Here is a 26670-nt window from a genome sequence, read left to right as displayed (position 1 = left end):
GAGAAGCAGCACATTCCAAGTACATTTCTTGGTTTCAGAAAGCAAACAACCCAGTCACTGTCTCATAGGCTGGAAGAAATGCAGTGGCATCTTGTTAACTTCTCTTCAGGCAGAAAAGGATAGTCATTAATATTCATATGCCTCTTATGGTTTATAAACCCTCTCACAGACATGTGCTCTTCATAGATTCCATAAGGTTGGCATTACCATTTGATTTCATGAAGAGGAAAGTGAGGCCCAGGAAGGTGAAGTGATTTGCTGAGGTCACACAGTGGCACGTTACAGAGGCACAACTCCAAGTCTCAAGAGTCGGTAAGCTTACTCTCTCCTTCATGAGATAGCCAGTATGCTGGATACAGGCACGGGGCAGAAGGCCAACAGCAGTGACATGCCATCCTCCCACCCCATTTCCAGTCTGTTGGGGAACATGCAGTCCACAAACGTGCTAGGTATGACAACAGGAGAAGCATGGGGTGCTGGCCCAGGGAGGAGGAATGGGGTCTCTTAGAAAGTGATTTGCTCTTTCCAGTACTGCCTCACTCACTGCTCTATGTGATCCAGCTGTTGTGTCTCCTGGGGGATGTTTATATTACTGACTTCTGAGCCTTCCCTTGCCTCTGACAGGTGGTAACTTCTTCACTCCTGCTTAGCTACCAGCCAGCAGGATTTCAGAGTATCAGCCTCTTCCCTGTGCCAGGTGGTCTGCTTGGCTCCATCACCAGAGGCCATCTTCAGCTGTGAAGGCCATGTGAGATCCAGAACAGGTGTCTAGCACCCCCCAGAAGAGATAGCAGCATCCACCAGTGTTTCCAGCTTCTCACAGTACCTTCCCTAAATGTCAACTGTTGTCTTCAGCAAGTTTTGCTAGGACTTCCCCTTATCCCTGCCCTGATCATATCCTCATGTGAAGATGGCCTTTTCCTGATTCCACACTCCCTACTTGCTCAGGTTAACCCACTTATTGCATGAGTCCTCATGTGATTTTCTGCTCTATCTGCTGCTGTTGGTTGCTGTTGCTCTGGGACTGACTGCTGCCCATACCTCATGTCTGGCTCATGACATCATGCAGATAGTTTCAGAGAAAGCAGAGAAAAATTGATGTAAATATATTTTCAAAATTTGTAATTCTTGTTTTCCTGTGCCGCTTTCCTCTATGTAGGAATGCAGTAGCTCGAATGGGCTAGCTTGGTTGAAGCAGTTCCTGTACAGAATTATAAGGCAGTAAGCGAGGACTTGGTGATGAAAACCCAAGGCCCTGGGAGCACCTATACTCTAGATGAGAGTTCCCAGTTTCAGCAGATTACTTTATATTCTGAGGAAAAGATGGAAACTTGCGCAGCACCTTGGGGAAGTTAAAGAAAACCTGGGAAGTGCACCTGTGGGAAGGCTCTGGGCCTCCATTTAGCATACTGGATGAATAATAAGCTCCTAGTCATGGAGATGGACAGAGGTATCAACCTCAGAATGTGTCTGGTATTATATCAGAGGGGAAAAAAGTAGTGCCCTGATTGAGCTAAAAAGTGGCACATAGGTGGGAGAACACACTCAGCATGAGTATCACTATAGGGGAGCCACCCTGCCATCTGATATCCCTTCTCACTTCTTGCTCTCCTGAGACTTGTCCACAGGCAATGCACTGGGTTCCAACTGAGATAATTACCTTACCTCTCACCTGTTATAAAGAGACACCCCCCCCCGCCCCGGTGCTGTGACCACTCTTTCTGGAGGGTCTTAATAATTCCAAACCAATTTGGCTTCTTAAAAGGAAGAGATTGTTAGGTTGTTTTTCTCCTTTAAGGCTGACCATCCATCCATCCATCCACCCATCATCCATCCATCCACCCATCCACCCATCCATCTACCCAACAAATCTGCATTAGTGCCCCTGCCTCTGGATTCACAGAGGCAGATATGAGATATGTACCCCCAGCATATTTGAACAAGGATGTCTATATTCTTGCAGGCCCCTCTCATTGCTAAGATCCTTCTAAACTGGATTTCCACCTGCTTCCCATTCCCCTGAGGAAGGCTTCACTAGGCTCTGAAACCTACATGAGATCCTTTCCAGATACTTCCCATCTCCTTTCAGCTGTGTCTAACATGGATTCAGGCTGGGAGCTTTTGGCTCAAGGATCATCCCCTTTTATCATGAGGTACAAGGCTTTCATGGTGAAGGAAGTCTTCTGACTATGCACTCTGTATTCTCCACTTCCACACCAACCCTCTTCTTTCTTTGTTGGGGATCAAGTGTAGTCACTATTTAAAACCATCACCCCCATCAATTGCTAAGTACTATGGCAAGGTAACAAAGAGCTGTCAATGAAAAGTGCAACAATGGTGGCTATCTTCTTTTGCAAATGGCATTAAATTTTAAATATCTCAGGATAAGTTTTTTGTTTTTTTTTTAAATCAGATCATTGGCTATGCATGTTTTCTGCTAGGTTACCTCCCCTTTCCCAGGCTAACTCACATTTTTCAGATTCTCTGGCTGTTTCTCCCATTACACAAAAGAAAGTGGAACAAAATGACAACTTAGGGCAGAAACTCTCCTGTGCATGGCATATGCCATCTTGACCATAGCAGATCTCCTTTCTCAAGGTCAGGTATGGGCGGGGCTTTGTGCTGAGCCTGGCTCAGAGATTTCAGAATTCAGACCATTGTTGTCCTTCAGAGAGGTCTAGACTCCAGGACATCAAAGAAGCTCCCTCAGAGAGGGACGAGAGTGTGTGTGGAACACAGTCTCAGCCAGAATCCCATACCTATCTTAATGGTAATAGATGAACAGAAACTACATGACATATCCACAATGAAGATGGGACAGTTCTCATAGCAGGTGAAGTCCCCCTCCTCCTTCCCCGGCCTCTGTCGGAAACCCAATCCAGGGACTGCTTCTCTTTTGGCAAAGGGCAGGAAGTCAAGGTTCTCACCTACTGGGCTTCCAGAATATCTGCATTCTGTGTGAGCCTTCTATGCTTCTATACAGATACCTCTTGCAGCTATAAGGTGGAGGTTTTCTTTTTAATCTCAGCACATGTGGTTTTAGGAAAGAGAGGGACCCCATACATATATCAGGGCATTGGAAAATGATATCAAGAAATTCATGATTCATTCTCTCAGCATAAAACAACTGTATCATGTCTGCTACCAATGCCACTGAATTTCCCCAAGGCCTAATGCTGACCCCATGCTCACCAGCAAAAAAGGGAGAACATAAGAGACACCTGTTTTTATAGTTTTACCCTTCCTATTTAAGAGAGGGAATTGCTTATACTCTCTCTACAACAAAATTAGAAATAAGGGCAAAATAGTTCCTGCTGGGTATTGAAGGGGTGGGGAGGAGAGGGAGGAGGCGGAGTGGGTGGTAAGGGAGGGGGTGGGGGCAGGGGGGGGAGAAATGACCCAAGCCTTGTCTGCACATATGAATAATAAAACAATAAAAAAAAATTCACCTACAAAAAAAAAAAAAAAGAAACTTGATGAGGAAAAGTTGTATCCGTGGCATATAATATAATAACTATTATAAAGACAGTTACTGCCATCCTAGTAAATAATAATTGCAAGTTGGGAAAATGCTACAGTTGTGTGCAGACCGTGTCCTGGAGGGGTGTGTAAAAGTGTATGTATACACATGTGTATGCATGTAATGTAACAAGCTTACGCTGCACTTACTGACTGCTTCTGGTGAGTAGATGTTGGCCATGCTGATGAGTGACCCCTAAAGCTGGTCACTAACAACATTCCAGCTTCTTCCTTGATCTCTTGGATCACTTGCTTTGGGGGAACCAGCTGCCATGCCATAAGCTCATCTGGGTGCCCTAGAGAAAGCCTAAAAGGTAAGGAACCAAGCCTCTGCCAACAGCCCTGTGAGTAAGCCATCTTGGAAATAGATCTTATAGCCCAGTCGAAACTCAAGCCTTTAATGATGGAGCCCTAGATGACATCTTGCTTGTATCAGAACTGACAACTAAGCTAATCTTATATTCATGATCCCAGAAACTACTAGATAATAAGTGCTTGATATTTCAAGTCTCTAAGTTTTGGGGTGATAGTGATAGATAGGTAGATAGATAGGGAGTGAGTTCTGCTCTAGTTCTATCACAACACTGAGGAAGTCAATTAGCCTTCTTAGTTCTTTACCTCAAATAAAGGGGATTTGGGTCAGCATACTAAGAAGTGCCAGGTTCTAATGTCTACTTTAGACATTATTCCTCTCACATGAGGGGTACAGTGTGTCAAAGTAATCCCCTGGACCTCCTTGGGCTACTCTGTGCCTTCAGATCACAGGGCTTACCATCTGAGCTCAGAGTGCAATCTTGGAGTTCAGAGATGATACTCAACTTAGAAAGGGAAACACACAAGCCTATCAGCAGGAAATTTTATGCTCAGGAAGGGCTTAGGGGAGGCAATACGCATTACCTATATGTGGACTTCTTAGCTGAAGTGTTTTCATGCATTTTATTTCATTTAATCCTCACAATTCCCCATTTTCCAGATAGGAAGTTGAGGCTTAGAGAATTTAGGTAACTCATTCAAAGTCACACAGCTACTAAGTTCTAGAGTGAAACAGCAAGAAGATGACACATTTCCCAGAGGAGAGAAAGATTTTTTGGGGGACAGGGGCAAGCAAAGGGTGGGGAAGGCCAGAGGGGTCATAACGTGCCACAGGCAAGCCAAGGTTAAGAGGGAATAAAAATTCAGAATAAGCAAGTAGAGACAATAAGATGAAGAAGAGTGTGTGTAGAGTGTGCAAGGACTGGGAGAACAGGAGGATACAGACTTGGGAGACAAGCTTAAACTGGAATGGCAAGCAAGGTTCTTTTCACTGTCTTGCTTTAGGACTGTCCTATGGACCCAGGCTCCCCTGATCCAGGTCCAGCTCTTCTGATGTACCCTCCTAACCCATCCTAACTTGAGTTGTCTTGGGAGAGCTCTTTCCCTAGTGACTAAATGAATTTAATGAAAGCTGGCATGGCTGATATAAAAGTTAAAAACAAACTGTGTGGTTATAAAACTCCAAGGCTCAGAGGGAGGCCTCTCTGGATTTCGACAATTAAATAAGAAAATACTTCTGATACTTAAGTCTGTTTGCATTTCATGGCACCAAGACATGATAGGGAGTGAGCGCTAACCCACACAGAACAAGCTGTGACTGGGAACTAACCAACCGTGTTGCAGTTTTCAGTTGTTCCGGATGCCACTGAAGAGGTGACAATTAGTACAGAGTAATGACACAAAGGCCAATGCACACGGATCCTAACCTCTGCTGCTGGGGTTTAACCTACACATTTAGTGTCAATTGTGATGGATATGAAACAGCATTGCATGAGAGGCTGCAATTTGCTAAATGGTGCCCAGTGAGTGGCCCCTGACATTCCAAAAAAAAAAAAAAGAAAGAAAGAAATTGACCTTCATAGCACTAGGACAGAGAGATACAGCATCAAGATTTCTGGACTGAAAATGAAGGGCCCTGATGTGATGCCCAGCTCTGGGGCTTGGATGAACAATTTCAATTTTCTGAGCCACAGTTACTGCATCTATTGAATAAAAGTGTTGGGCTAAAAGATCTTTGAGATCCATTCCAACTCTAAATTGTCTATATTGTGATTCAGTCTCACACACCTGGGCACAGCTAGCCACTCCACTAGCCATTCATCTGAGATTCATCCTGCATTCTGTCTAAAATCCCCAAACAAAAAACCAGGACTCAGGATCATTCTACAAGACAGATTTCTTTAAAACAAGAATTGTTCTGTAAATTACTTTATGTATAGACTTGGGTACTCAAGTACCTATTCTTCTTCTGAAAGACCTGAATAGATGACTAGAAATAAAAGAGATTTCTTTGTGTGGTTCATTTCTTATCCCATTTATGCTTAAAATTAGTTAAGGTCAAATGTATAAAAAAGTACACAACTCTCACTCTTTTCTGGCTTCCTTTTTGCAGGTTTTCTGATGAAGACACAAGTAGTCATACCCTCCTTCTTTATTCAGCACCCGCCAAACCTGGGCAAAGCATCTGCATTGCTCTCTAGATTGACTTTGCTCTAAACCTCCTGAACTTGCTGGCTACTTGGGATGCAGTTACACCTGGTCCTGGAGGAGGTCAAGGAGATTGATGGTCACCTGGGGGGAAATGACTCTCATCATTATTGTCTGGCTCAATATTCCTAATGGAACCACATTCAGGGCTTTAAAGTGCCTAAGCATTTTCTACCTTTCAGTTAGGGGAGGATTTGGAACTTTGTGGTCTTTCTCCCTCAGAGGATCAGCACATTTTGGAGAGCTCTCCAGTCCCCAGAAGGTACAGCAAGCTGAAGTGCAGAAGGGTGGTTTGCACTACATTTTAATATCCCTGAAATAGGGTGGTAAGTAGATTGTTTTCTAAAACCTTTTAAGACCATTTTAGCATATTTCCTGAAATCCCCATCTGACTGCTTCCCCTAGCTCTTCTTTATCCAGCAGGACAGAGATCACACCCCCACAGTCACATCTTTTCTGGCAATGATGCGCACCAGCCATCAGTGCTCACATAGAACTTGGTGGGATTCTTGCAGGGACTTTGCTAACCCTCCTGTGACAGCACAACCAGAACAGTGAGGGGAGCACTTGTCTAAGAGTCAAGAGCCTCAGCAGCCATCTTGGTCAGATGGTGAACTTGGGCAAGCTACAAGGTCTTTCTGGGCTATTTCTTCACCTATACAATCAGAGCACTAAGCACTTGAAAAAAAAAAATCTAAAAGCATTCTCAAGTTCCAGTTATGTGTTCCTATCCATAATTTGCCCCTGGCAGAACTACATGGTGGGGATATTGAGGACTAAGTGCAAGCATGGGAGTGAGCTGCTCCAGTCACTCTGAGCTCTGAGACCTTTTGGGGCTCCACCATTGCTTTGGCACTTAAGGGATGCTAGTTTAACAGGTAGTATGCTTAAATCTCTCTATTTATCTTTAACATTATATATCTGCAATAAGGCTCTTCTGAAAGAAGTGGAAAGGTCTGCACTCCTTCCCTTCTACCAAATAGTGTCTTGTTTAAATTTCTCTTAGTCAAAGTTTCTTTATGGAAAATTCTCTTCTCTACTTTTGTGTCACTGTGCCCCAGAATATTCAGATTACCTTAACAACTTATCCCAAATGTTGGTCAACTTATCCACAATGTACATACATATCCTCTTCCTCTGACCAGGAAGTACTGCTCAGAGATCATTTCCTTTTTTTTAAATAAATTTTTATTAGGATATATTCATTATACAGGGGGGGATTCATAGTGACAATTCTGATTAGACTTACATTGTACATTATTTACATTGCCCCAATCGTTTCTACCCTTCAACCCTCTCCCCACCTCACTTAAAGCAATTTAAAGAGGTTTCTTAGTTCTGTTTCATATAGGTATGTGAAGTTTATTTACCATATACCGTCACCTTCATCTCCTTCCTTCACCCTCCCCTCCCACTAGTACCCCCCCAATACTGTACCTATTTTATAGTCCTGGTTTTCATTATTAATATTTAAGTTGATGTTCAAAGGCGTGTCTCAATATATGCCACTGTGGGTCCATATGGACTTATGTGGACTTAACTTTGGTCCATTCAACCTCTTTCATTATCAGAGATCATTTCTTAATCTCTCAACTAAGCTGCAATAGCACTCCATTTTCCTCCCCATCTCCTGTAGTCTCAGTCTCTCTCTCTCTCTCTCTCTTGCTCTCTTTCTCCCCCCCCCTCCCTTCACCTCCTCTCCCTCACCCCTCTCCATCTCTCTCTCTCACACATACACAGCACTGTTCAATATTATCTTGCTTGGTTCCTATATCAAAGTCACTCAAAATCTTCCTACCATGCTGAAAGAGGGCAGTGGCAAGAGAAGGCATATGTGTTTTCTCTTGCTGCTAGAAAATGTGAAGACAAATTTACTTCTAACACCTCAACGGGGACTCTGAGATCCCTCAAAATCAATTTGTTCCTTTTTTTTGATTCTTCATCATATTCCCCCCTTCTAAACATCTGTGAGTAGTAGTCTTGCTCACTCCTTTTTGAGAAAACAGAGGGCATACAAATGTGAACATGCTCACCTTCTCCTAGTCCTCTGCTGCCTGGAGGACCAGGCCCACTTCCCCAAGCATATACATCAAGGCTGGCAGAGCCAGACTTTCCAACTCATTTGCTGCCTCATCTTTTACTTCAAGTCATACCTACACTTGCTGATTCTCTAATATACTCAACATTTTCCCAACTCTGTGGCTTTCGTTATGATGTCTTGTTAGTCTGGAATAAGTTTTGCCTTCTTTCAAACCACACTCTTAGTACCATCTGGAAGCTATTTCGCACCTCTAAGCTCATCTACAATTCAGCCTCATCCATGCACCCCTCCATAGCAGCTCCTGTCCACACCATTTCCATCAGCAGGCCATGTAATTTCTCCCTACCTTTTCACTCTAGCCAAATGCTATTAGTACCTCTATGACAGCATGTTTTTGCCTTGGATGACTTATCTACATTTCTATATCTTTCATTGGATTGAAAGTGTCTTAATAGTAGAGCCTTCATGGTTTTAACATTTTTTTCACATATAGTAGATTTTTAATAATTGCTGATTGGAACTTGTTCAAGGAAAGTTTGATACTTTGCTTCACAGTATTTTTGAAACTTCTACATCCCCTGCTTCCTTCATCTACAGATTCTCTTGTGTCTAATTTTTAAATTTCTTTTTTCATGTTTTTTTGGTTTATTTATTCATTTATTCATATGTGCATACATTGTTTGGGCCATCTCTCCCCCCTGCCCTCCGCCCCCTCCCTCTCTCCCCCATCCCCCTCGCTTCCAAGCATTTCTTCATGTTTTAATTAAGCTCTCTCAAGTCCTTTTGGAATAGGTATAATATACTTAAAATTTCTTTTATTGGCTTATAGCCTTAGACTTTTCATTGTGCCATCATCAATGAGGAAAATGCCTTATAATTCTTTAAAATTAATATGCTTTAAAATATATTTTAAGTGGTAAGATGGGGAATGCAATGCTCCTTTGTGATATAGGAGTTCTGAGTCTCAAGGATACCTTTGTTATATACTTATTCTCTTCTGTACAAAGTGAGTATAAAATGTGGAGGAAGAAATTAATTAGAGACATATACGATGGGTTGGCGCATCTTTCCTTTTGCCTGACCTGCTTCCTGGAACAGCATCTGTCTTGGATCATGAGAAACAGACTAAACACTAGGAATGGTGGAGGAATAACTAGAAGGAGCCTGGCTACCTGATGACTTTATGAGTCTTCCTTATTAGTTCTAGACTACTTAATTACAGGCATCTGCTAAGTGAGAGAAAAATATATTTCTCTCTTATTTAAGCTACTGTCATTTGAGGTTTTGCTCTTATATAAGTCAAGTCTTCTAATAGGATTAGATATAGATATCAGGGTCTTAAGAAGAAGATAAATGGGGGACATTGGAAGTACTTTTTAATTTCCACATTTAAAAAATTCTGATCAGGATAGGAAAGTAAATCCAAAAGTACCCTGGATCATAGAATCATATCTTGTTGACAAAAGGGAGAGAGGGAGAGGAATGGATAGAGTTCATTATGAGAGCTTAGCAGGCAGCAATGCCTGAGACACAGCTGGCCCAACACCAAAGTGACCAGACAGATTGAAACAGACTAGATAAGTTTTCATATGAGGTCATACTGCAGCACTCTTGAAAAACCCAAGTAGAATACAGAAATTCTCTGCCTAAAAGAAAAGACTAGAAACAAGCTATAAACCAGACTAAGAAGTCAATATGGGTAAACCAAGAGTGGTCAATGAAAACTGAGGTTTTGTGAGAATACCTAAACACAATCTTTCTTCAAATTTGCTTCATTTTGTATATTTTAATGTCTATAATTTTAATTATAGAGTGTTTATAAGTTTTTAGTGCTAAAGATAGCTTTTATATGCTAAAGAAAAATCTTTATATGAAACATCCTCCTACCCACCTAATTGGCTGTACAATCATGTACTGATTTTTTAATTTTTAATTTACGTTTCTGGGGAGACTGTTGCTTTTCTACTTGTTAAAAGATGCTTGGGCTGGGGGTGGTAGCTCAATGGTAGAAGTGCAAGCTTAGCATTTACTATGTCCTGGTTTCAGCATGGCCAAAGGAAGGGAGGGAGAAGAGGAGGAAGGTAGGGAGGGAGGGAGGAAGAAAGGAGGAAGGAAGGAAGGAAGGAAGGAAAGAAGGGAGGGAGGGATGGAGGGAGGAAGGAAAGAAGGGAGAGAGGGAGGAAAGAAAAGTTGAACTGAAGTTGACTGATATTCATCACATCCTAATAGGTTTAGATTCTAGACCAGCTCTATAGAAACTCATTATCCCCCTTTTAGCACTTTTCCTGCAATTTTTTATAGTTCCTTCTTCCTTCCTTCTACTTCTTCTCTGTTTTAAGCCAAAAGACAGCTTTTGACTTTTACCAGTCTTTCTCCTTCATCTAGCTTTTCTTCATATCAGGCGGAACCACTAATTTCCATGTTTCCCCTGATGCAAAACTTCTGGAAGATTCCCAGCCTCTGGCTCTTCACATACAAAATTAAAGAATGTCTTAAAATAATGAATCAAATTTTATCTGACATTGAAATTTCTACAACAGCTTTCTTTTGGTTAATATTTGGCTGGTGGATCTTTTACTTCTCTTTATTTTCTCTAATATTGCTTTAGACTTAAATCTTTCTTACACAGTATATGCCTGAATTTTGATAAAAAAGATTCCATTGAAAAGTAATATGTATTGAATCCACTTCCATTTATTGCAATTAATGATATAAAGTTTCTGTCATATTTTGTTTGTATTTTCTATTTGATATCAGTTCTCTTTGCTCCTTCCTTCCTTCCTTCCTTCTTTCTTTCCTTCCTTCCTTCCCTCCCTCCCTCCCTCCTTCCCTCCCTTCCTTCTCTATCTCTCTCACTCTCTTTCTTTCTTTCTCTCATACTTGGGTTTGAGGTTAGGCCCTATTATTCTTCACTACTAAGGTAAGATGCTTCTTTGCACTTTGATCAATGTCCCATGAATGTGATGGGCTTCAGTCTGGCTGGTGTGAACAGGGAACCCCCCACCCCCACTGAAACTTAGAAATGCAAAGGAGTAAGCTTGGCTATTTGTTGGGCTCACTGTGGTTTTTTCTTGTCTCTTAGGGCTCTTAAAATTGTTTCTTTTATTTTCCCCTTTAAAGAACTGTTTCAGTCAGGAAAGTAAATATGGTCCTTGCTTCCCTATCTTGGGCAGAAGTAGAAGTCTCACATTTTCCTTCCCAATCACAACTTCTTCTCCTTCCAATTTTCTTATTCAATTTCTTATACAGGTTGAATATCTCTAATCTGAAAATCTGAAATCCAAAATGCTCCAAAATCTGAAAAATTCTGAGCATTAGAATGATGCTCAGAGTTTGACTTTGGATCTCAGATTTTTAGATTAGGTATCTTCAACTGGTAAAGTCTATGCAAACATTCCCAACTCCCCCCCCCCACAAAAAAACCCCAAAAAACAAAACAAAACCAAAAAACCCCCCAAACCCCCCCCCAAAACAAAACTCTGAAATCTGCAACACTTCTGGTCCCAAGTATTTTGGATAAAAGATAATCTGTATTATGACTTTTCTTTAACCCCTCCAGTCTAGAGAGCCCTTTACTTTTTCTAAAACTATCAGTCTTCTCCTTTCCTCACTTTCCTTAGACACTATGACCTATTAAGGCCCTTGTCAGCGTCCTTATCCCTTACCCTGTCTGCTCATTGAACCCAGCTGATTACATGGTAGATGCTCAGTGCATTTTTAAATGAATGTATAAATAAATGAATGAGAAATGGAGCATATATTCAGTTAAATTTTGAGTGTCTGTTTGCTTATATTTTGAAACTAAATAATTTTTAAAATTACTGCTTTATAGTACTTCTGTATCTTTCATTAGTACAGATAACAATTATGTATAAAGCTGGGTTATCCTAATGTCCTTCATATATATTAATATCCTTTTTTTCTATATTCATTTATTCATATGTGCATACATTGTTTGGGCCATTTCTCCTCCCTGCCCCTCGTCCTCTCCCTTGCCCTCCCACCCCCTTCGCTTCCAGGCAGAACCTGTTTTGCCCTTTTCTCCAATTTTGTTGAAGAGAAGACATAAGCAATAATAAGAAAGACATAGTGTTTTTGATAGTTGAGATAAGGATAGCTATACAGAGAGATTCCTAGCATTGCTTCCATGTGCAAGTGTAATTAATATCCTTTTTATATAAATGTATGTTTCTCTCCCAATTTTACATTATTTGGGATGTGTGTTTATTGATTTTTTTCCCCAGTTTCTTTTCTTTGCAGTACTGCAGGGCTTGAACTCAGGGCCTCCACCTTGAGTCACTCCACCAGCCATTTTTTTTGTGATGGGTTTTTTTGAGATAGGGTTTTGTGAACTATTTGCCCAGGTTGACTTCGAACCATGAACCTCCTGATCTCTGCCTCCTAATCTAAGCCACTGGAGCCTGGCATTTTTCCCAGTTTTAAAAGTCACAGATTTATGGATTACAACTAAGCCAGTAATAGAAAAATACAACATTTAAGTAAGAAGTAAATTTAGAGATCAATTCCTTCCTATTGCTTTCCTTTTTTTTTTTTTCTTGGCAGTACCAGGGCTTGAACTCAGGGCCTCATGCTTGCTAGGTAGGCACTCTGTAGCCCTTGCTTTCCAATTTTACAGATGAGGAAATAGGTTTTGAGTATAGATAATTTGGCTAAAATATTTTTCAAAGCTCATATAGTTTGATCAATGGCAGAATTAGGATCCAAAAATTTTCTAATTCCAACCCAGCATTCTTACTATAAGATTGCTTAGGTCTGTTTGTGCCCAGAACTTTGTATTTGCAGATAATCTGAATTTGCTTTTTATTTGAATTTGCTCTTGCTTCCCAGTGATGCCATAGTGAGCCAATGATGGAGTAATTCTGTGATTTCTAGGACAAGGTCATGTAATCTTACAGCATGACTTACAATGGGAGCAGCAAGACACTGGTCATATTAGGACATTTAGGTAAAACATTCTTTGAAATATTAGTCAGTAACTTCACTATAGGAGATTCATAGCCCTATTGTGTAGCACTTACTACATAGGATCTTACTCTAACACAGCACTCCATAGGTTACCATATGTAATAAATTCAGCTCTTAGATATTGAAGAACTAATCATGAAATTATACCTTTAAGAAAGAAGTTGGTTCCCTAAGTATGGAAGAAGTTTTAAGATGAACAAGAAACCAGGGCACCTGTGGCTGATGCCTATAATCCTAGCTACTTGGGAGGCTGAGATGGAGAGGACTGAGGTTCCAGGCAAGCCTGGGCAAAAACAGTTTGCAAGACTCCATCTCAGCAGAAAACAACTGGGTGTGGTGGGGTGCACGTATCATCCCAGTGGTGGTGAGAAGCTTAAAATAGGAGAATCACGGTCCAGGCCTGCTGGGGCAAAAAGTGAGATCCTATCTCAAAAGTAACTAGAACAAAAAAGGCCAGATGTATGGCCCAAGTGGTAGAGTACCTGCTTAGCAAGCTTGAAGCCCTGAATTCAAACCCCAAGAGTGTCCTCCCCAACAAAAATAAAAAGATGAATAAGAAGCCTTTTCATCTTTACACTCTGACTAGAAACTGACAGCAACTGATCAACTACAAATAGGATCTAATATTCATGGACGCGGCTAGTGGAGATTAGGGCAGTAGGAGTAAAGAAAACAATGGGCTAAACATGAATAACATATTTCAATGTAAATTCACACACACACACACACACACACACAACCTGTTTAGTTCAACCCAAATCTGAATTCCTATTTGAGTTAAGAGCCAAAATGTAAATACTGAGTTGGAGCCAAATATGGCTTGCATATTTGCAAATATAGCTTGACTTGAACTACTAGTGTGGTCATTCTAACTTTCATAAAATCTTTCTAGCTCTCTATCTTCTGGATACCTAACACTAGTATTTTTCTTGGCTTCCTAAGATTGAGTTGAACCACAAGACTAGTTCTGGCCATTTGTTGAGCCATTTACAGCATGTGGAATTTAACTGTGGCACAAGAACTTTCAGAATTCTCTTCTTATCTGGGGTGGTCATTGGGAACTCTAGAAACTAGTCCATCAGTTAAAGTCCTTGATTGTCTACAATGAACAGAGTGCCCTGCCAGTACATTATGAACAAGAAATGAGTCCTTGTTTTAGATCACCAAAAATTTTAGAGCTGTTTGCTACCACAGTATCACCTAGCTGGTTCTGGCAAATACATCTGTTCTTTTTCTCTTCTCTGGATGGAATTGTCTTTGGGATGTGAATAAGAAGGAGCCCAGGAACAATGAAACGGTGGCAAGAAAGTCAAAGTTAAGAAAGAGAGAGATATAAACTGGGCAATACTAAGACAAATATAAATTGAATGCAATTTTGCCAGCCAGTGAAATTTTGTTGTTGTTATTTCTACTGCCATTATTATTTTTTTATTAAAAAAACCCTGAAGACTACTGTTATTACATGCAACAATTCATTGTTGATGTTGGATAGAGGTGCAGAGGGAAGAAATATAACAATCTAGCTTTTGAACCTCTCAGTCTATGCAATAACTATTCCTATCCTCCATAATGTGAGTTTTGTTCTCTTCATATTTATACATTCTCTCTCCCAAATGGACTACACAATTCTTCTAGTTAAAAATTATATTTTATATTCCTTTTACATATTTTTGGAACAGTCCTAAAGCCAGCTTCACTTGCTATCAAGGAACTGGCATCGGAACTCACTGTTGACCATCCCTTGGGCTGACTCATAACAGATGTGTCGATGCTCACATTTTCATTTCCTGGAGTTTCCAGAATGTTTAATGAGTACCATGAGCATGGGGGTGGGCAGGGCAGAGAGGAGAAGTGCATGCTCAATCAACACTGTTTTTGGAAATTAAGTCCCTCTCATTGGCAACCAATTCAGTGAAGCAAACCAAATAAGAGACATTTTTCAAATGTGACTTCTCATAACAGTTGTTTCATTTTTTTTTTGAACATGTGCTCTGTTGGGTTTATTTTCCTGTTCATTGCTCCTGCCCCTGGTGCTTTTACTTTTTCAATGTTCCTATTTGCCATTCTCAATTAGAAATGACCCACAGAACCCCAGAAATCAAGTGGTACATTTAAAACTCATGGGAGGATAATGAAATAAAAAGTGTGTTGAGAGAAGGAGCTGGCATTTAGCAGAATTCCTTGAATCATCATTGGCCAAACCACACTGCAGTTTCCCACACCTAACTATATACCTGGACTTCTGCTGTCCACTTGCTCCTTTGACTGTGGCTTCTTTGACTGGATATTCTTTACTAGGTTTTCAATTGCCCTCCCTGTTTACTTGTCCTGATCTTCAATCCTGGATGTAGCTTTGCCTATCACATTGTGCATCAAACCTGTCTTCTAGTCCTACATTATCTGGAGCCCAAGGAACATGCTATTTGCTTATGCCAAGTATGACATTATTCTGCAGAATGCCTTCCTACCCCCTGGTAATGCAACAGAGGTACTTTCGCTACCTGTCTGGTTGCACTAAAAATGGATAATGATTCTCTCTGAATACAGAGAATATTGAATAATGAGCATCAAAGAGATTACACTTACTCTCCATATGATGCAATTGTACTTACAGTAACTACAATGTAACAGGCACTAGTATAGACTGGGGATGTAGTGGTGAAAAAAGGCCAACAAGAATCTCTGCCCATACAGAACTTACACTGTGGCAATAATGACCAAATTATTAGCATGATCGAACACAGGTCCTATAGGACTGTACTGATTCTTCATCCAGGTAATGATTTACATCTATGTATAACTTGAAAAGATTTGCATTCCACAGATAAGGTCTGAGTCAGTATTGAAATTAAAATTTTATCAGGGCAAGCCAGAAGATGGTGCATCCATAGCACGTATGGCTAGAAACCCTCTGTTGGGCATATGTATTGATTCAAGAAAACAGAATATAACCAAATGTCACATTCAGTTTCCCACAGCCACAGAATGTGATTTTGTTTGCTTTTATATCACTTTGCTGCTGTACCAGGACCTGAACTTGGATGAACTTGTTCTATGCAGCCCTTATCTGGAGAGGCTAACCAATGTCACATACAGTTATCGCAGACAATCTCCTGGACTTAGAATGTGTCTCTTTAGAGCTAAGGCTTAGCATTAAATAGGGCCTTTTACACAATGAATGGGAGGGTGTGTGTGTCCTGGTACCCTGAACTCCCCTCTCATTTGCTTTAGCCTCAAACACTGTGGGCACAAACTGATGAAGCTCAGAGAAGAAAGCCAGATTCTCCTTAAGTCTCAAGCCTGCTACATGAGTTTAGGGAGCCCTAAATGAGGTTTGGGGAGAGGAAATAGGGAAGCTACAATTATAACTATGAGTTAGCCATCTTCCTGCTGGCAGGGACCTGGATCTAGGCTGAGCACAGGTATTACTTGGGCCAAAGGAACAGATTCTATATGAATTACAACCTCAAGACTCTAACCTGAACTCCTGCACCTCTTTACAGGGCCTCCTGGGGCCCCATTCTGTTTATGATAAAGCAAAATGGACCTTTTCTATCTTTGTCCTGGTGACTGAGGTGGGTCTCCAAATAGGCACAGATGGAAACTGCTTTCTGTAGCTGCCAAACGTTTTATTAACCTAGCCTGGAGGGACCCTGCAGTCTGCTGGGACTGAAGGGAAGTAAGCAAAGGGAATTAATATTGTAAACATACTAAGCACAAAACAAATACTTTTGCCATACTGCTCAGAATCTTCACTGCCCTTCTGAGCTGCTAGAGGTTTATGAGCACTGTTTTCCTTGAGTTCTTGGTTCCCAGATTCATATAGAACTTGGATCAAACCTTGATGTAAACTGGACGGTTGTAAACCGCACCATAAGTGAGGTCCTTCTTACTTTTCCCTCACCTAGACCAGGCTCTCCTTGACTCCTGGTGGAGGCCAGGAGTCATGCCAGGGCATATTCCTGGGCATCCTCTTGGCTCCAATGGAGGTATGAAGATGGAGGGAGCTCTTACCTGAGAGCTCCTGCCTGCACTCAGATAATTCTTTTTTTTTCAAACATTGCTGGAGAGCAAACCCAATGTCTCATGCATGCTAGGCAAGTACTCTGCCATTGAACTACATCCCCAGCCCTCCTAGGTAAAATTACTCCTCCCCAAGTCTTCATGGTTTTTGTGTGCAGTAATGAAGAGAGATTTCTAAAAACCTGTGTGTACTTCTAGAAAAACCCCACTCCTCTCTCTCCTCCAACACTCACAGCCTCATTACCACCATCTGCCTTGAGACCATATGGACTAATTTTGTTATCCTTCTATCTGTTATCACAACTCAGGTTCTCCCCTCACCCCTTCCTTACACTTGCTACTTCCATTTACAGCTGTATTTTAATCTATAGTGTTGTTATCACCTGGCCTTTTAAAAATATTTTACCTATTTGTCTATATTCCTACTAGAATGAAAGCTCCAAGAAGGTAAGAATTCTTATGTTTTTTTTAAATGAGTGTGTGTGTGTGTTTGTTTCTGCTGTCTAGCATAGTACCTGACACACAGTAGGTATTTAATAAATATTTGTTGGATAGCAAATGAACGAACATGATAGGTGCCTAGCACTTCTTGAGAGTCACTAATTATTAGTCATTCTCTTATTTTGTGCACAAATGACCTCCTCGTTAACTCCAGAAGGCCCTATTAGCTATTCCAATAGTCTCCTGATAGTTATGGGACTTTCCAGAACCTAAATAATTTACATTATTTTGGGTATAACACTTAACATTCCTCCCCCATGTTAATGATTTACCAAAGAGATTGTGTTCAATGTCATTATTGATACCTTCTATCTCAACCCTCTGCACCCCACTCTACTTTGTTCTAAGCATATTTTTTAAATAAAACATTTAATCTAGAAGAAAGCAGTTATACAGATTTTTTGAAGTCTGGAGCATGAAGGACAACTGGCTGTGGTGATGATCTAAGTAAGTTTGCAATCCCATCAGATTCATTGGTGAAATTATCCTCTCACTTTAATTTCTGAATCATTCACTCCTCAGAAGCCAGAAATGCTGGGTTGTGGTGTGATGGTGTCTCCTAAAGGGCTGTGCATGTCTGGCCCTAAAGCAGCCTTTTGCTATGCTACTATGCTGGAATTTTGCCATTTTTATTCTGCAACACCAACCAGTCAATTGGACACTGCAAGGGGCCTCTCTTTAATAACCTATTCCTCCCTAAGCCTGCCTGTGTGGCCCTGAAGAGGATAGGGAGTACTTAGGTCACTTGTGACGGCCTGGATTTGAGTGTTATAATTTACAGCTTTTCAATAAGTTTGCTGGTTGGATAGTTTCAGAAATACCAAAAAGTAAAACAACATGTCAGAATCTTCAATTTCAAATGAGAACAGGAAGAGTCTGAGAAGTACAAAGCCTCCTATTTCCGTTGCTAGTTTCCAGGTGGCCTTGAAAAAAGTCAACCATAGAAATCAATTTTATTACCAACTTGCTCCTCTCAGGGCCAAGATGCCCATGTAAGTCCTAGTGAATCTGAGATTCCAGAACATGGAGAGTGCCATCCTTTATAGGTCACTCTCAGAGGGACTGCCACATGAATAACATCTTCTTTTACATCAACTATATTTTAATCCCCACCCTACCCTGGTACATCTTTTACTTTGATGCATGCCCTAACCACTACCCAGCAGAAGTAAGCACAGAAGTACCTAAAAACGTCACATTGCACTTAAGTATAAGGACCATTAAAAGGTCTCCATTGATAGGCAACAGAATACCTAGATATCCTTATAAACAGAATAACACTCTTTATTCTACCATCCCAGAAACTCAAACGCAAATACAAAGAGACTCCTACCCCATCATTTTATTTCTGGGCCTCCATGTTCTCCCTGTGGCTACCACTATCAATGGCCAAACCCACCCATGGCAGGCACAGCTGTATTATCATGTCACTAGTGCCCTTGATGGTTATTGGTAGGTTTAGACATAGCACCAGGGCTGAAAAACTCTCAAGTGCCAGGACAGGCAGAGCTGGTAGAAATAGGTCTCAAAAGACAAATCCGAGGACCAAATGCATATCTGCTCTGAACCCCTGACTTGGGATTCTACTAGTCACAAAGCCCAGACTAGAGAAGAGTGGTATGAGAACCCAGGCAGTACCTCTGCATTGCCAAGAGAGTGAAAGTTGCTCCACATTCAGGTGGCCCAATTTAGATAGAAGGGAAAAAGGTCTGTTAGTGGTCACCAGAACTATAATCTCATCCTCCATTTCCTGTTGCACTTTTGGTTTTCCAAACTTGTCTTCCTTTCTAGATTATGAATTTGGACTTTACCTAGAGGATTTACACCCTCAAAAATCATTACTACTGTCCTGAAACACATTTCCTGTGCGTATTTGTGTGCACACACATACACACCTGCATCCACATTGTTGGCTCATGGTCTGAATCTCCTCTCAAGAACTCTGACACTGACTGAGCTAGTTGAATCCTTTGCATCCCACTCTCTCCATAATGCAACCTGTGTTCTTACATGCTCATTCCCTGTGCTGCAGTTGGCATGAATTTTTTTTTTTAAGGAAGAGTTATTTTCTTAGAACACGTTGGAGTCTAAATCTCAGCAAAACATGTTCACACCGGATCTTCCATCAATATGGATTTTTAATCCTCCAAGATTGATAACCCACATATATTTAATTTCCATGGTCAACATGTGGAATATACACAGCAGATACTAGAGTGCTTCCTGCTTGCGATGCTTCCGAGCTACCGATACATACCTATCTCTGTGTTACCTAGAGCTCCAGACTACTGCTTCATCCCTATTCCACCTTTCTCTTCCCCAGGTATATTGTCTTTCCCAATAGATATATTATGTTGAAGCTGAAATAACTTATTAGTTAAGTTCTTTTGAGCATACAGAGAGTACAGAGAATGAAGACCGGGAGCAACTCCCATGGAACTATGATCCACATCTAGAATATACCTGAATGTTGGTTATTCTATGTGATTTAGAGAGTGACTCTGTTATTCACTTTTAAGATAGGATTATTTCTCATTCATTTTCAGAGAATCATCACTGGCTCTTAACAGGGTTTGATGCTTAGTAGTACTTACTAAATGTTTATTGAATACATTAGTGGTACTGATGGCAGTATAGTGTGAGGAGGAAGGTACTAGGGTATCAGTGGTTTGTGAGACAGATGAAGGATGTTCTAGAAATTAAGCTTGTGAAACCTTGGGCTCCTGGATACTCAAAGATCATATGGAAGCTGAAGGGAGATACCTCTCTCACCATGAGAAGTCAGTGCAGGAATGGAGAAAATGACCAGAGAGGAAGTACTGGGAAGGGGGATTTTATTCTTTATTTCCATTATTTTGGGGGAAGTGTATATTTAAATGCCTACGAATGTGACTCATCAGTCATCAGATTTAACAAAATCCACTTTCATTTTGCTATGTGTTTTAGTGATACAGAAAACTTTCAATTATCTCTACTAATGGAATAGAAGCAATAGTACATATAATCAAAATGTCATTTTTATTTGCCTTTGGAAAGTATTATATATGCTTTCCCCATCAGGTTTGCTTTCATAATGATTAGTTCTAGCTCAAGCTAATAATAAAATGAGTTAGCATTTTCTCTGTATAATACCTGGCAGGAGACAAGGAGAAATGTGTTTATGGCAGAGGAAACTTATTCAGGGCCTAATACTTGTCACTGTTAATCACTCGTGTCAATAACCTACTTGCAGCAAGTGGAATTTTGAACAAAGCAAGAGGCAAAGAGCAACTATAAGAACTTGATCTCAACAACACAGGGTAGTTGCCCCAGGACAGTGCTATAGCTAGTGTTATGAAGAGGGTTAAGTGAGAAGAACTTTGGTTTTGGAGCAAGGCAACTGGAATTCCTATACTTGATGGTCTATGGGAGGCCATATAACTTCTTTGTGTCTTAATTCTCTTATCTATAAAATATAATCATGAAACCTGTCCTGCCCACCTAAAAAGTTAACTGGTCAAGAGAAGTAATGGAGAGAAGGGCTTGTAGAAGTATTACAGATATGAAAATGAAAAGCACTGGTAGACAAACAATGAAATATTATTGACAACTCCTTTTCCAGACAAATTCTCAATGCTTGGCATTTTGGAATGTGGCTTCTGAAATGCACTCCATTAAAAAAATCCTATTTCTTAAGAGTTCTGCTTTTCAAGGACAGTTACTTTGATAATACCCATACATCCTAATAAATGGGCACATCCATTCCCATGTACTAGTTTCATTTTAACAGGAAGTTTCTAGCTATAACTACTTAGTGGTTCTCAAAGTGTGGTCCCTTGACCAGTAGCATCAGTATTACCTGAGAATTTGTTAGAAATGCAAATTCATGTGTCCACCCCAGATCTACTGAATCACAAACTAGGGTAGAGCCTGGAAATCTGTGTTTCTACCAGCCCTCTGGTGATTTTGGTACATACTCAAGCTTGAGAATCACTGCTTTAGCCCAAAGGAGAAAAGGGAAAGCTAGGAATCAGGCATTAGCTGGGATGTACCATAGGAAGCAGCTTGGGGACTTTTCCAAACACATTATTTAGAACTGGGCCCAAAGCAACGTGCTCAATTATGTTAAATGCGTATGTCTGCCACCTCAAAAGAGATGTATTTATAACCTATTAATTCATATACTTATAATGACCCCAATATATCATTTCTCTATTTAAAAATGCATCCCTACCTCTGGTATGTTCTGCCTTCTTTTCTTGATTTATTTTTCTTTGTACCATTTGTCAACTCCTAATTTGATGTATTATTTACTCACTTATTTTATTGCCTGTCTCTCCCAGTGAGAATGTATGTTCCACAAGGGCAGTCTGTTTTGTTCATGGATGTATCCCTAGCTCTGGGAAATGTGCATGGCATCTAGTATGAACTCAATAAGTATAAGTGAATGAATGATTGTTTAGTCTGGAAGATGGGAAAATTTATTCAGGCCAGACCGAAACACCAAAGCCCCTGTACACCTCCTTCTTAGGCAGTGTCATTACAAAATGGAGATTTGCCTCTCTCTTCCTGCTTTGGTCTCTGAGATAAGTCTGCAAATAAGGCTCTGGTCAGTGCCATCTTCAGGGGTTTAGCTCACTACCCTATCATTTCAAAATTCTGGTTTTGCTAGAAAGGGGGGTAGTATCTTGATCGACTGACATGTTTATATGCCTGGCTGGGCTAGAGGTAGTCTGTAGCTATGCAACAGAATAGTGTGACATAGTAGGAAAAGAAGTATAAGAATAAAAGTCTGGAGTTATAAGTTCTAGTCCTTATTTTGCCCCCTGCTTACTATACGGTCTTGAGAAAACTGTTTGGGCAAATAGCATTTGTGGATCTTGGTTTCATTTTAATGCTCTCCAGGCCCCTTCTAGTTCTTACCTATCCATTTATGTGTTACTTGACTAATGCCTGTGTTCTCTACTGCTAAGCTCCATAAGAACAGGGACTGTTTGCTCACTTACTTTATAAAAAATGCACAGCATTTGGAGACACTTGACACATACTTGCTGAGTAAACAAATCCCTATGAAAACCAACTGTGATTTCATCCTCACTGGCTTGTGCTCTACACAACCATGTCACAGGTGCATGGAGTGTGTTGCAAAGACCCTGGCTTGGAAGACCTCTTCAATCCCACAGGAAGGAGCAGAATGCTAATCTGTATCCTTAGGGCAAAATAGCTGCACATTCACTGATGTGGACCATGGTAGGAGGTGTACAAGGGAAGAGCCCAGGCTGGCTGCCTGGTCAACAGCCTGGTGGTTTGGAAAAGCATGGGTTTGGTCAAGTTACTTACTTCTCTTAGCTTCAGTTTTTTCATCTGGAAAATAAAGACAAGACTGCCTGCCTCTCTGGATGGCAGTGAAAATGACAGGAGTATGGAAGTGTCTTCCTGGGATCTGGGAAGGGAAAGGTGCTCAGGAAATGGAAACTTCCTTGTCTGGTTCTGCCTTCCCCCTCACAAAGTCTTTAGGCCATGAGGTTTTTAACAATGTCTCCTTCACCAAAGAATTGACCTAAGTTGTTACTAGGTCATGGAAGTTCTCTAGCTAGTCTTGGTTGACGGGACATAAGGATTAGGATAAGAAGTGTTCAAAACATTTACTTTTGGAAATGTATCAGCTTGCCTAATGAGATTTGTAACCTGAAATGGCTTGATATCATCATCAAAAGGTACAATTCTGAAAATAAAAATCAACAATGATTCTCATTTGAAAGTGCTGAGACCTATCACATATATCACTGCATAAAACAAGTTTAACTTGACCCATCTCGTTTTGGTTGACTTTGTCTACCCTTGCACTTTGTTCCCTCTCTGGTAGAATGAATTATACTCCTAGTCCTGCCCTGCCTCCCTCCTTCCCCCACCACATTCATCTACATATGATCATCTTCGTTCTGGAAAACAAATTCTGTTTCTAGGCAACCAGAACACAAAATTGCTGTGCTTGATATGATCCTTATTAGTGACTGCAATTGCAGTGGTGCCACCATCATGTCAGATGCACACTCTATGCATCTGTCCCCAGCTTGACAGATCTTTCAGGAAAGTGGGATGGGGTGGATTCTTGGCAGAGAATTAAGGGCCTCAGTGCTCAACAGAAAGTATTTATAAATCACTATATATCAACAGCCTGCTTTAGAATCATTTTATTAGAACACATTCAAGAAAGTGACATACGGAAAAGAGACAGCAGCAATTCTCAGTCATGCAAATGCCCGTGTTAAGGTTCTCCATTGGATTTAAATTCAAGTACAAAGACAGTCCTTTCCTGAGCCAGGTGCAATTCCAGAGAATGACACTTTGCATTGAGAGCACATATCCTTCGCAAAGTTCAGAACACTGAACAAATCACAGCCTCACAATAAGATTGTGAGATACATGGAAGTGTAAACTTTTAAGGAATCCTTTTCCCTGCCCTCCCCCATCACCCAGCCTGGGAAGTGAGCCCAACTTCAGGATCTCTTAGAAATAAGATTTAATCTATCGAAAATAAAGCAGGGGCCTTAAAAAAAGGGTTAGAAAATAAGTGTATATATGAAATGGAATCATCTCTGCCTCTTGCCTTGGTGTAGGATTTCCAGGAAACTTTGTGTTAGGGGTTGGGATTTTCCCGAGTGTTGTGGAAATTGAAGGGCTTTTAAAAAATTTTATTATGAAAAATTGCAAACATATACAAAGTGAGGAGAATGGTATAATGAACACCCACGAACCCATCATCTGCTTTCAACAATTATCAACACGTGGCCAGTTTGTTTCATTTATATTTCTCACATTTTCCACCCACTCCCCACCAACAGGATCACTTGAAGCAAATGGAGGCTGGCTGGAAGGGTGGTCTTTGCACCAGATATCTCAGAAGAGAGTGAGGGTAGAGGGGAGGGAGAAAACCGTAACAACCTTGGGGAGAATGAAGCCAATAGAAAACTTGTTGAGGAAGTGGCTGCTGCCAATGTTTGGGAAAGGCTAGAGTTAGCCCTCATCATTTCTACCATAAATCATCCCTTCTTCTTCAACCCTCTTTCTCAGGGTGTGGGAGATGCAAGCTAGAGTAGAAGGATGGGTTTTTCTGGATTGGGGGCTAGTGTTCATATAATGTTCAACCTGAAGAAAGACTCCATAGACAAGTGTGCCCCTCTAATTATGTATTCACCTGTGGGCAGTGAGGGTCTGGGGGTTCTTGGTGTTCAGACTGGGAGCTGGGGGAAGTACATGGGGCCCTGGGGCCTCTCACAGTCTCTATTTCCCCACCATTTTAGACTTTGGAGAGAAGCTCAGCAACCTCAAATTGCACCCAGGAGAGACGCAGGGAGGCCCGGGGTGAGCCCATGGCCCAGGTGGGCAGATTTTGCTTGGAACATGTCGCCCTGTGAGCAAAGGCTGCACCCCATACCAGCCCTGCCAGGAGCAGTCTCAAGAGAGGTGGGTGATTGGAGTCCTGGTGGGAGGTCCCAACGGCGCCACGGCTAACCCGGTGAGCTGCAGGGACAAGTCCCAGGTTGCGCGCTAAACGTAAGTGGAGAAAGGATCTCCAGGTCCCAGATGCCACCGAGGAACAAGGTTGCCATCCTGTTAAGAAAAGGGCTGGGCTCTGTGATTTGCGTATGACTTTGCAAAACTTTGCATGAGATCCCATAGCCCTTTACAGAAAACAGAGTTAAATCATCAGTGCAACCTACTGTATTCCTAGTCACCCAATGCACAGAGTGCAACCTGGAGAACACAGTCATTCTTTCAGAGGAGGGAAAGGAGGAAGCAGAGGTCCATAAGACATTCCTTGTTCTGAAAGTTCAGAAGAAGCCAGTGGGGACCAGGATCCAGGTGAAGATCACTGAATGGCCACTTTTGCTAACTGTGTCACAACTCAAATTCAGATCCTTTCAACCCATGAGACCCCTGTGGGCCAGTCTGCAGTGGCCTCCCAATGTCCTAGACACAGACATGGCGGGAGTAGAGCCAGGAACAATATAGACAGAGATGCAATAAACAGGAGGTTCAAGTGGCAGTGATTACTTCATACCCTTTTTGTTACTTTTTCTTGCTTAAAATCTTTTAGGGTTGCTATGATCTACCAGTAAGTCTTGCCATAATATTCAGTTGGAGGAAAGAAACAGAAAAGTCTGTCCACTAATGTAGTAGATATTTGGCAGTAATGGCCTTAAAATTCATGACTTCAGGTGTTTCCAGGGCCCATGACATGTGGCAATCTATAATTTTCCTAAGGCATGTGGTTGGTTTGGGGTGACCACAAGGCTGGTTGAGGGAATGAATTACTGAGTGGGTGAGAGAATGAGTTGGGCAGCCATGTTACAGACCTGGTTGTCGGGTTCCAGTGTGGTTTACACCATCTACACTGGGCCATATGAAACAATGAGTCAATGTTTTCTAAGATGAATGGTCCCTCAAAGAAAGTCAATTTCTAGTACATTGAAGTAGTGAAATATTTTAAATAGCAATGGCTCCTAAGTAAGAGAAAAGTTCAGGATAAGTAAGAATATGATCTTACATTTGACTGGGGCTCAGCTCCATGAATTTAAAGTCTCCATGAGCTTGTCATACAGAAATGAGGAGTCCAGTCTGAAACTCCCCCAGTAAGAACTCCAGACAGATAAAAACTGTTTCAGCCAGAGAGAATGTTTCAGCATCAAACTGCAATGGTAGTTACCCTGAACTCCATGGAAGGTAGGGGACACCCAGAATGGAGAAGAGAGATGAAATTCTGAAGAAAGCCAGGAGCTACACACATCACATGTGAAGTCACTCATGGTCAAGTCCCCCCGAGTGCCCAATGAGCTCATTTGCACCAAGGCAAAAGGGGTTCAAGAATTTAAAATCACATTTTCCTTGGTAACATATCATACTACACAAACAAGGGAGATGGATCAGCTGTCCTGATTAGCTAGTTCCTCACACCATAATATGCTGTCATTCCCAGGTTAGCAGATTAATGTGCTATAAGGTCTAGAGAAATTATTTTAATTGCAGAATTTCATAGTTTTATAAATACTGAATTTGACATTCTGCTTTTTATTTGTTATCCATAGTTAATAAATTAC

At 41.1% G+C, this 26670-nt stretch overlaps 1 protein-coding gene across 24 annotated transcripts in view; it reads right to left on the bottom strand.

The window, feature by feature from the left end:
* The window catches only part of Kalrn (kalirin RhoGEF kinase), a 660017-nt gene that overhangs the window by 162261 nt on the left and 471086 nt on the right, over positions 1–26670 (bottom strand). For 6 of the 24 annotated variants that reach the window (XM_074073326.1, XM_074073328.1, XM_074073330.1 and 3 more), the window contains exon 34: positions 23749–25183. The exons of the other annotated variants lie outside the window; for them this stretch is intronic. In XM_074073326.1, coding sequence (XP_073929427.1) covers positions 25121–25183 — 63 coding nt within the window. In that variant the 3' untranslated portion in view covers positions 23749–25120. Of the gene's footprint in view, positions 1–23748; positions 25184–26670 lie in introns of those variants that run through there. 24 annotated transcript variants of the gene reach the window in all.

The sequence above is a fragment of the Castor canadensis genome, chromosome 5, assembly GCF_047511655.1.
Source record: "Castor canadensis chromosome 5, mCasCan1.hap1v2, whole genome shotgun sequence".
Classification (NCBI taxonomy): Eukaryota; Metazoa; Chordata; class Mammalia; order Rodentia; family Castoridae; genus Castor; species Castor canadensis.
The sequence above is the reverse complement of the archived record's forward strand: the minus strand, read 5'-3'. Positions and strand labels throughout refer to the sequence as shown.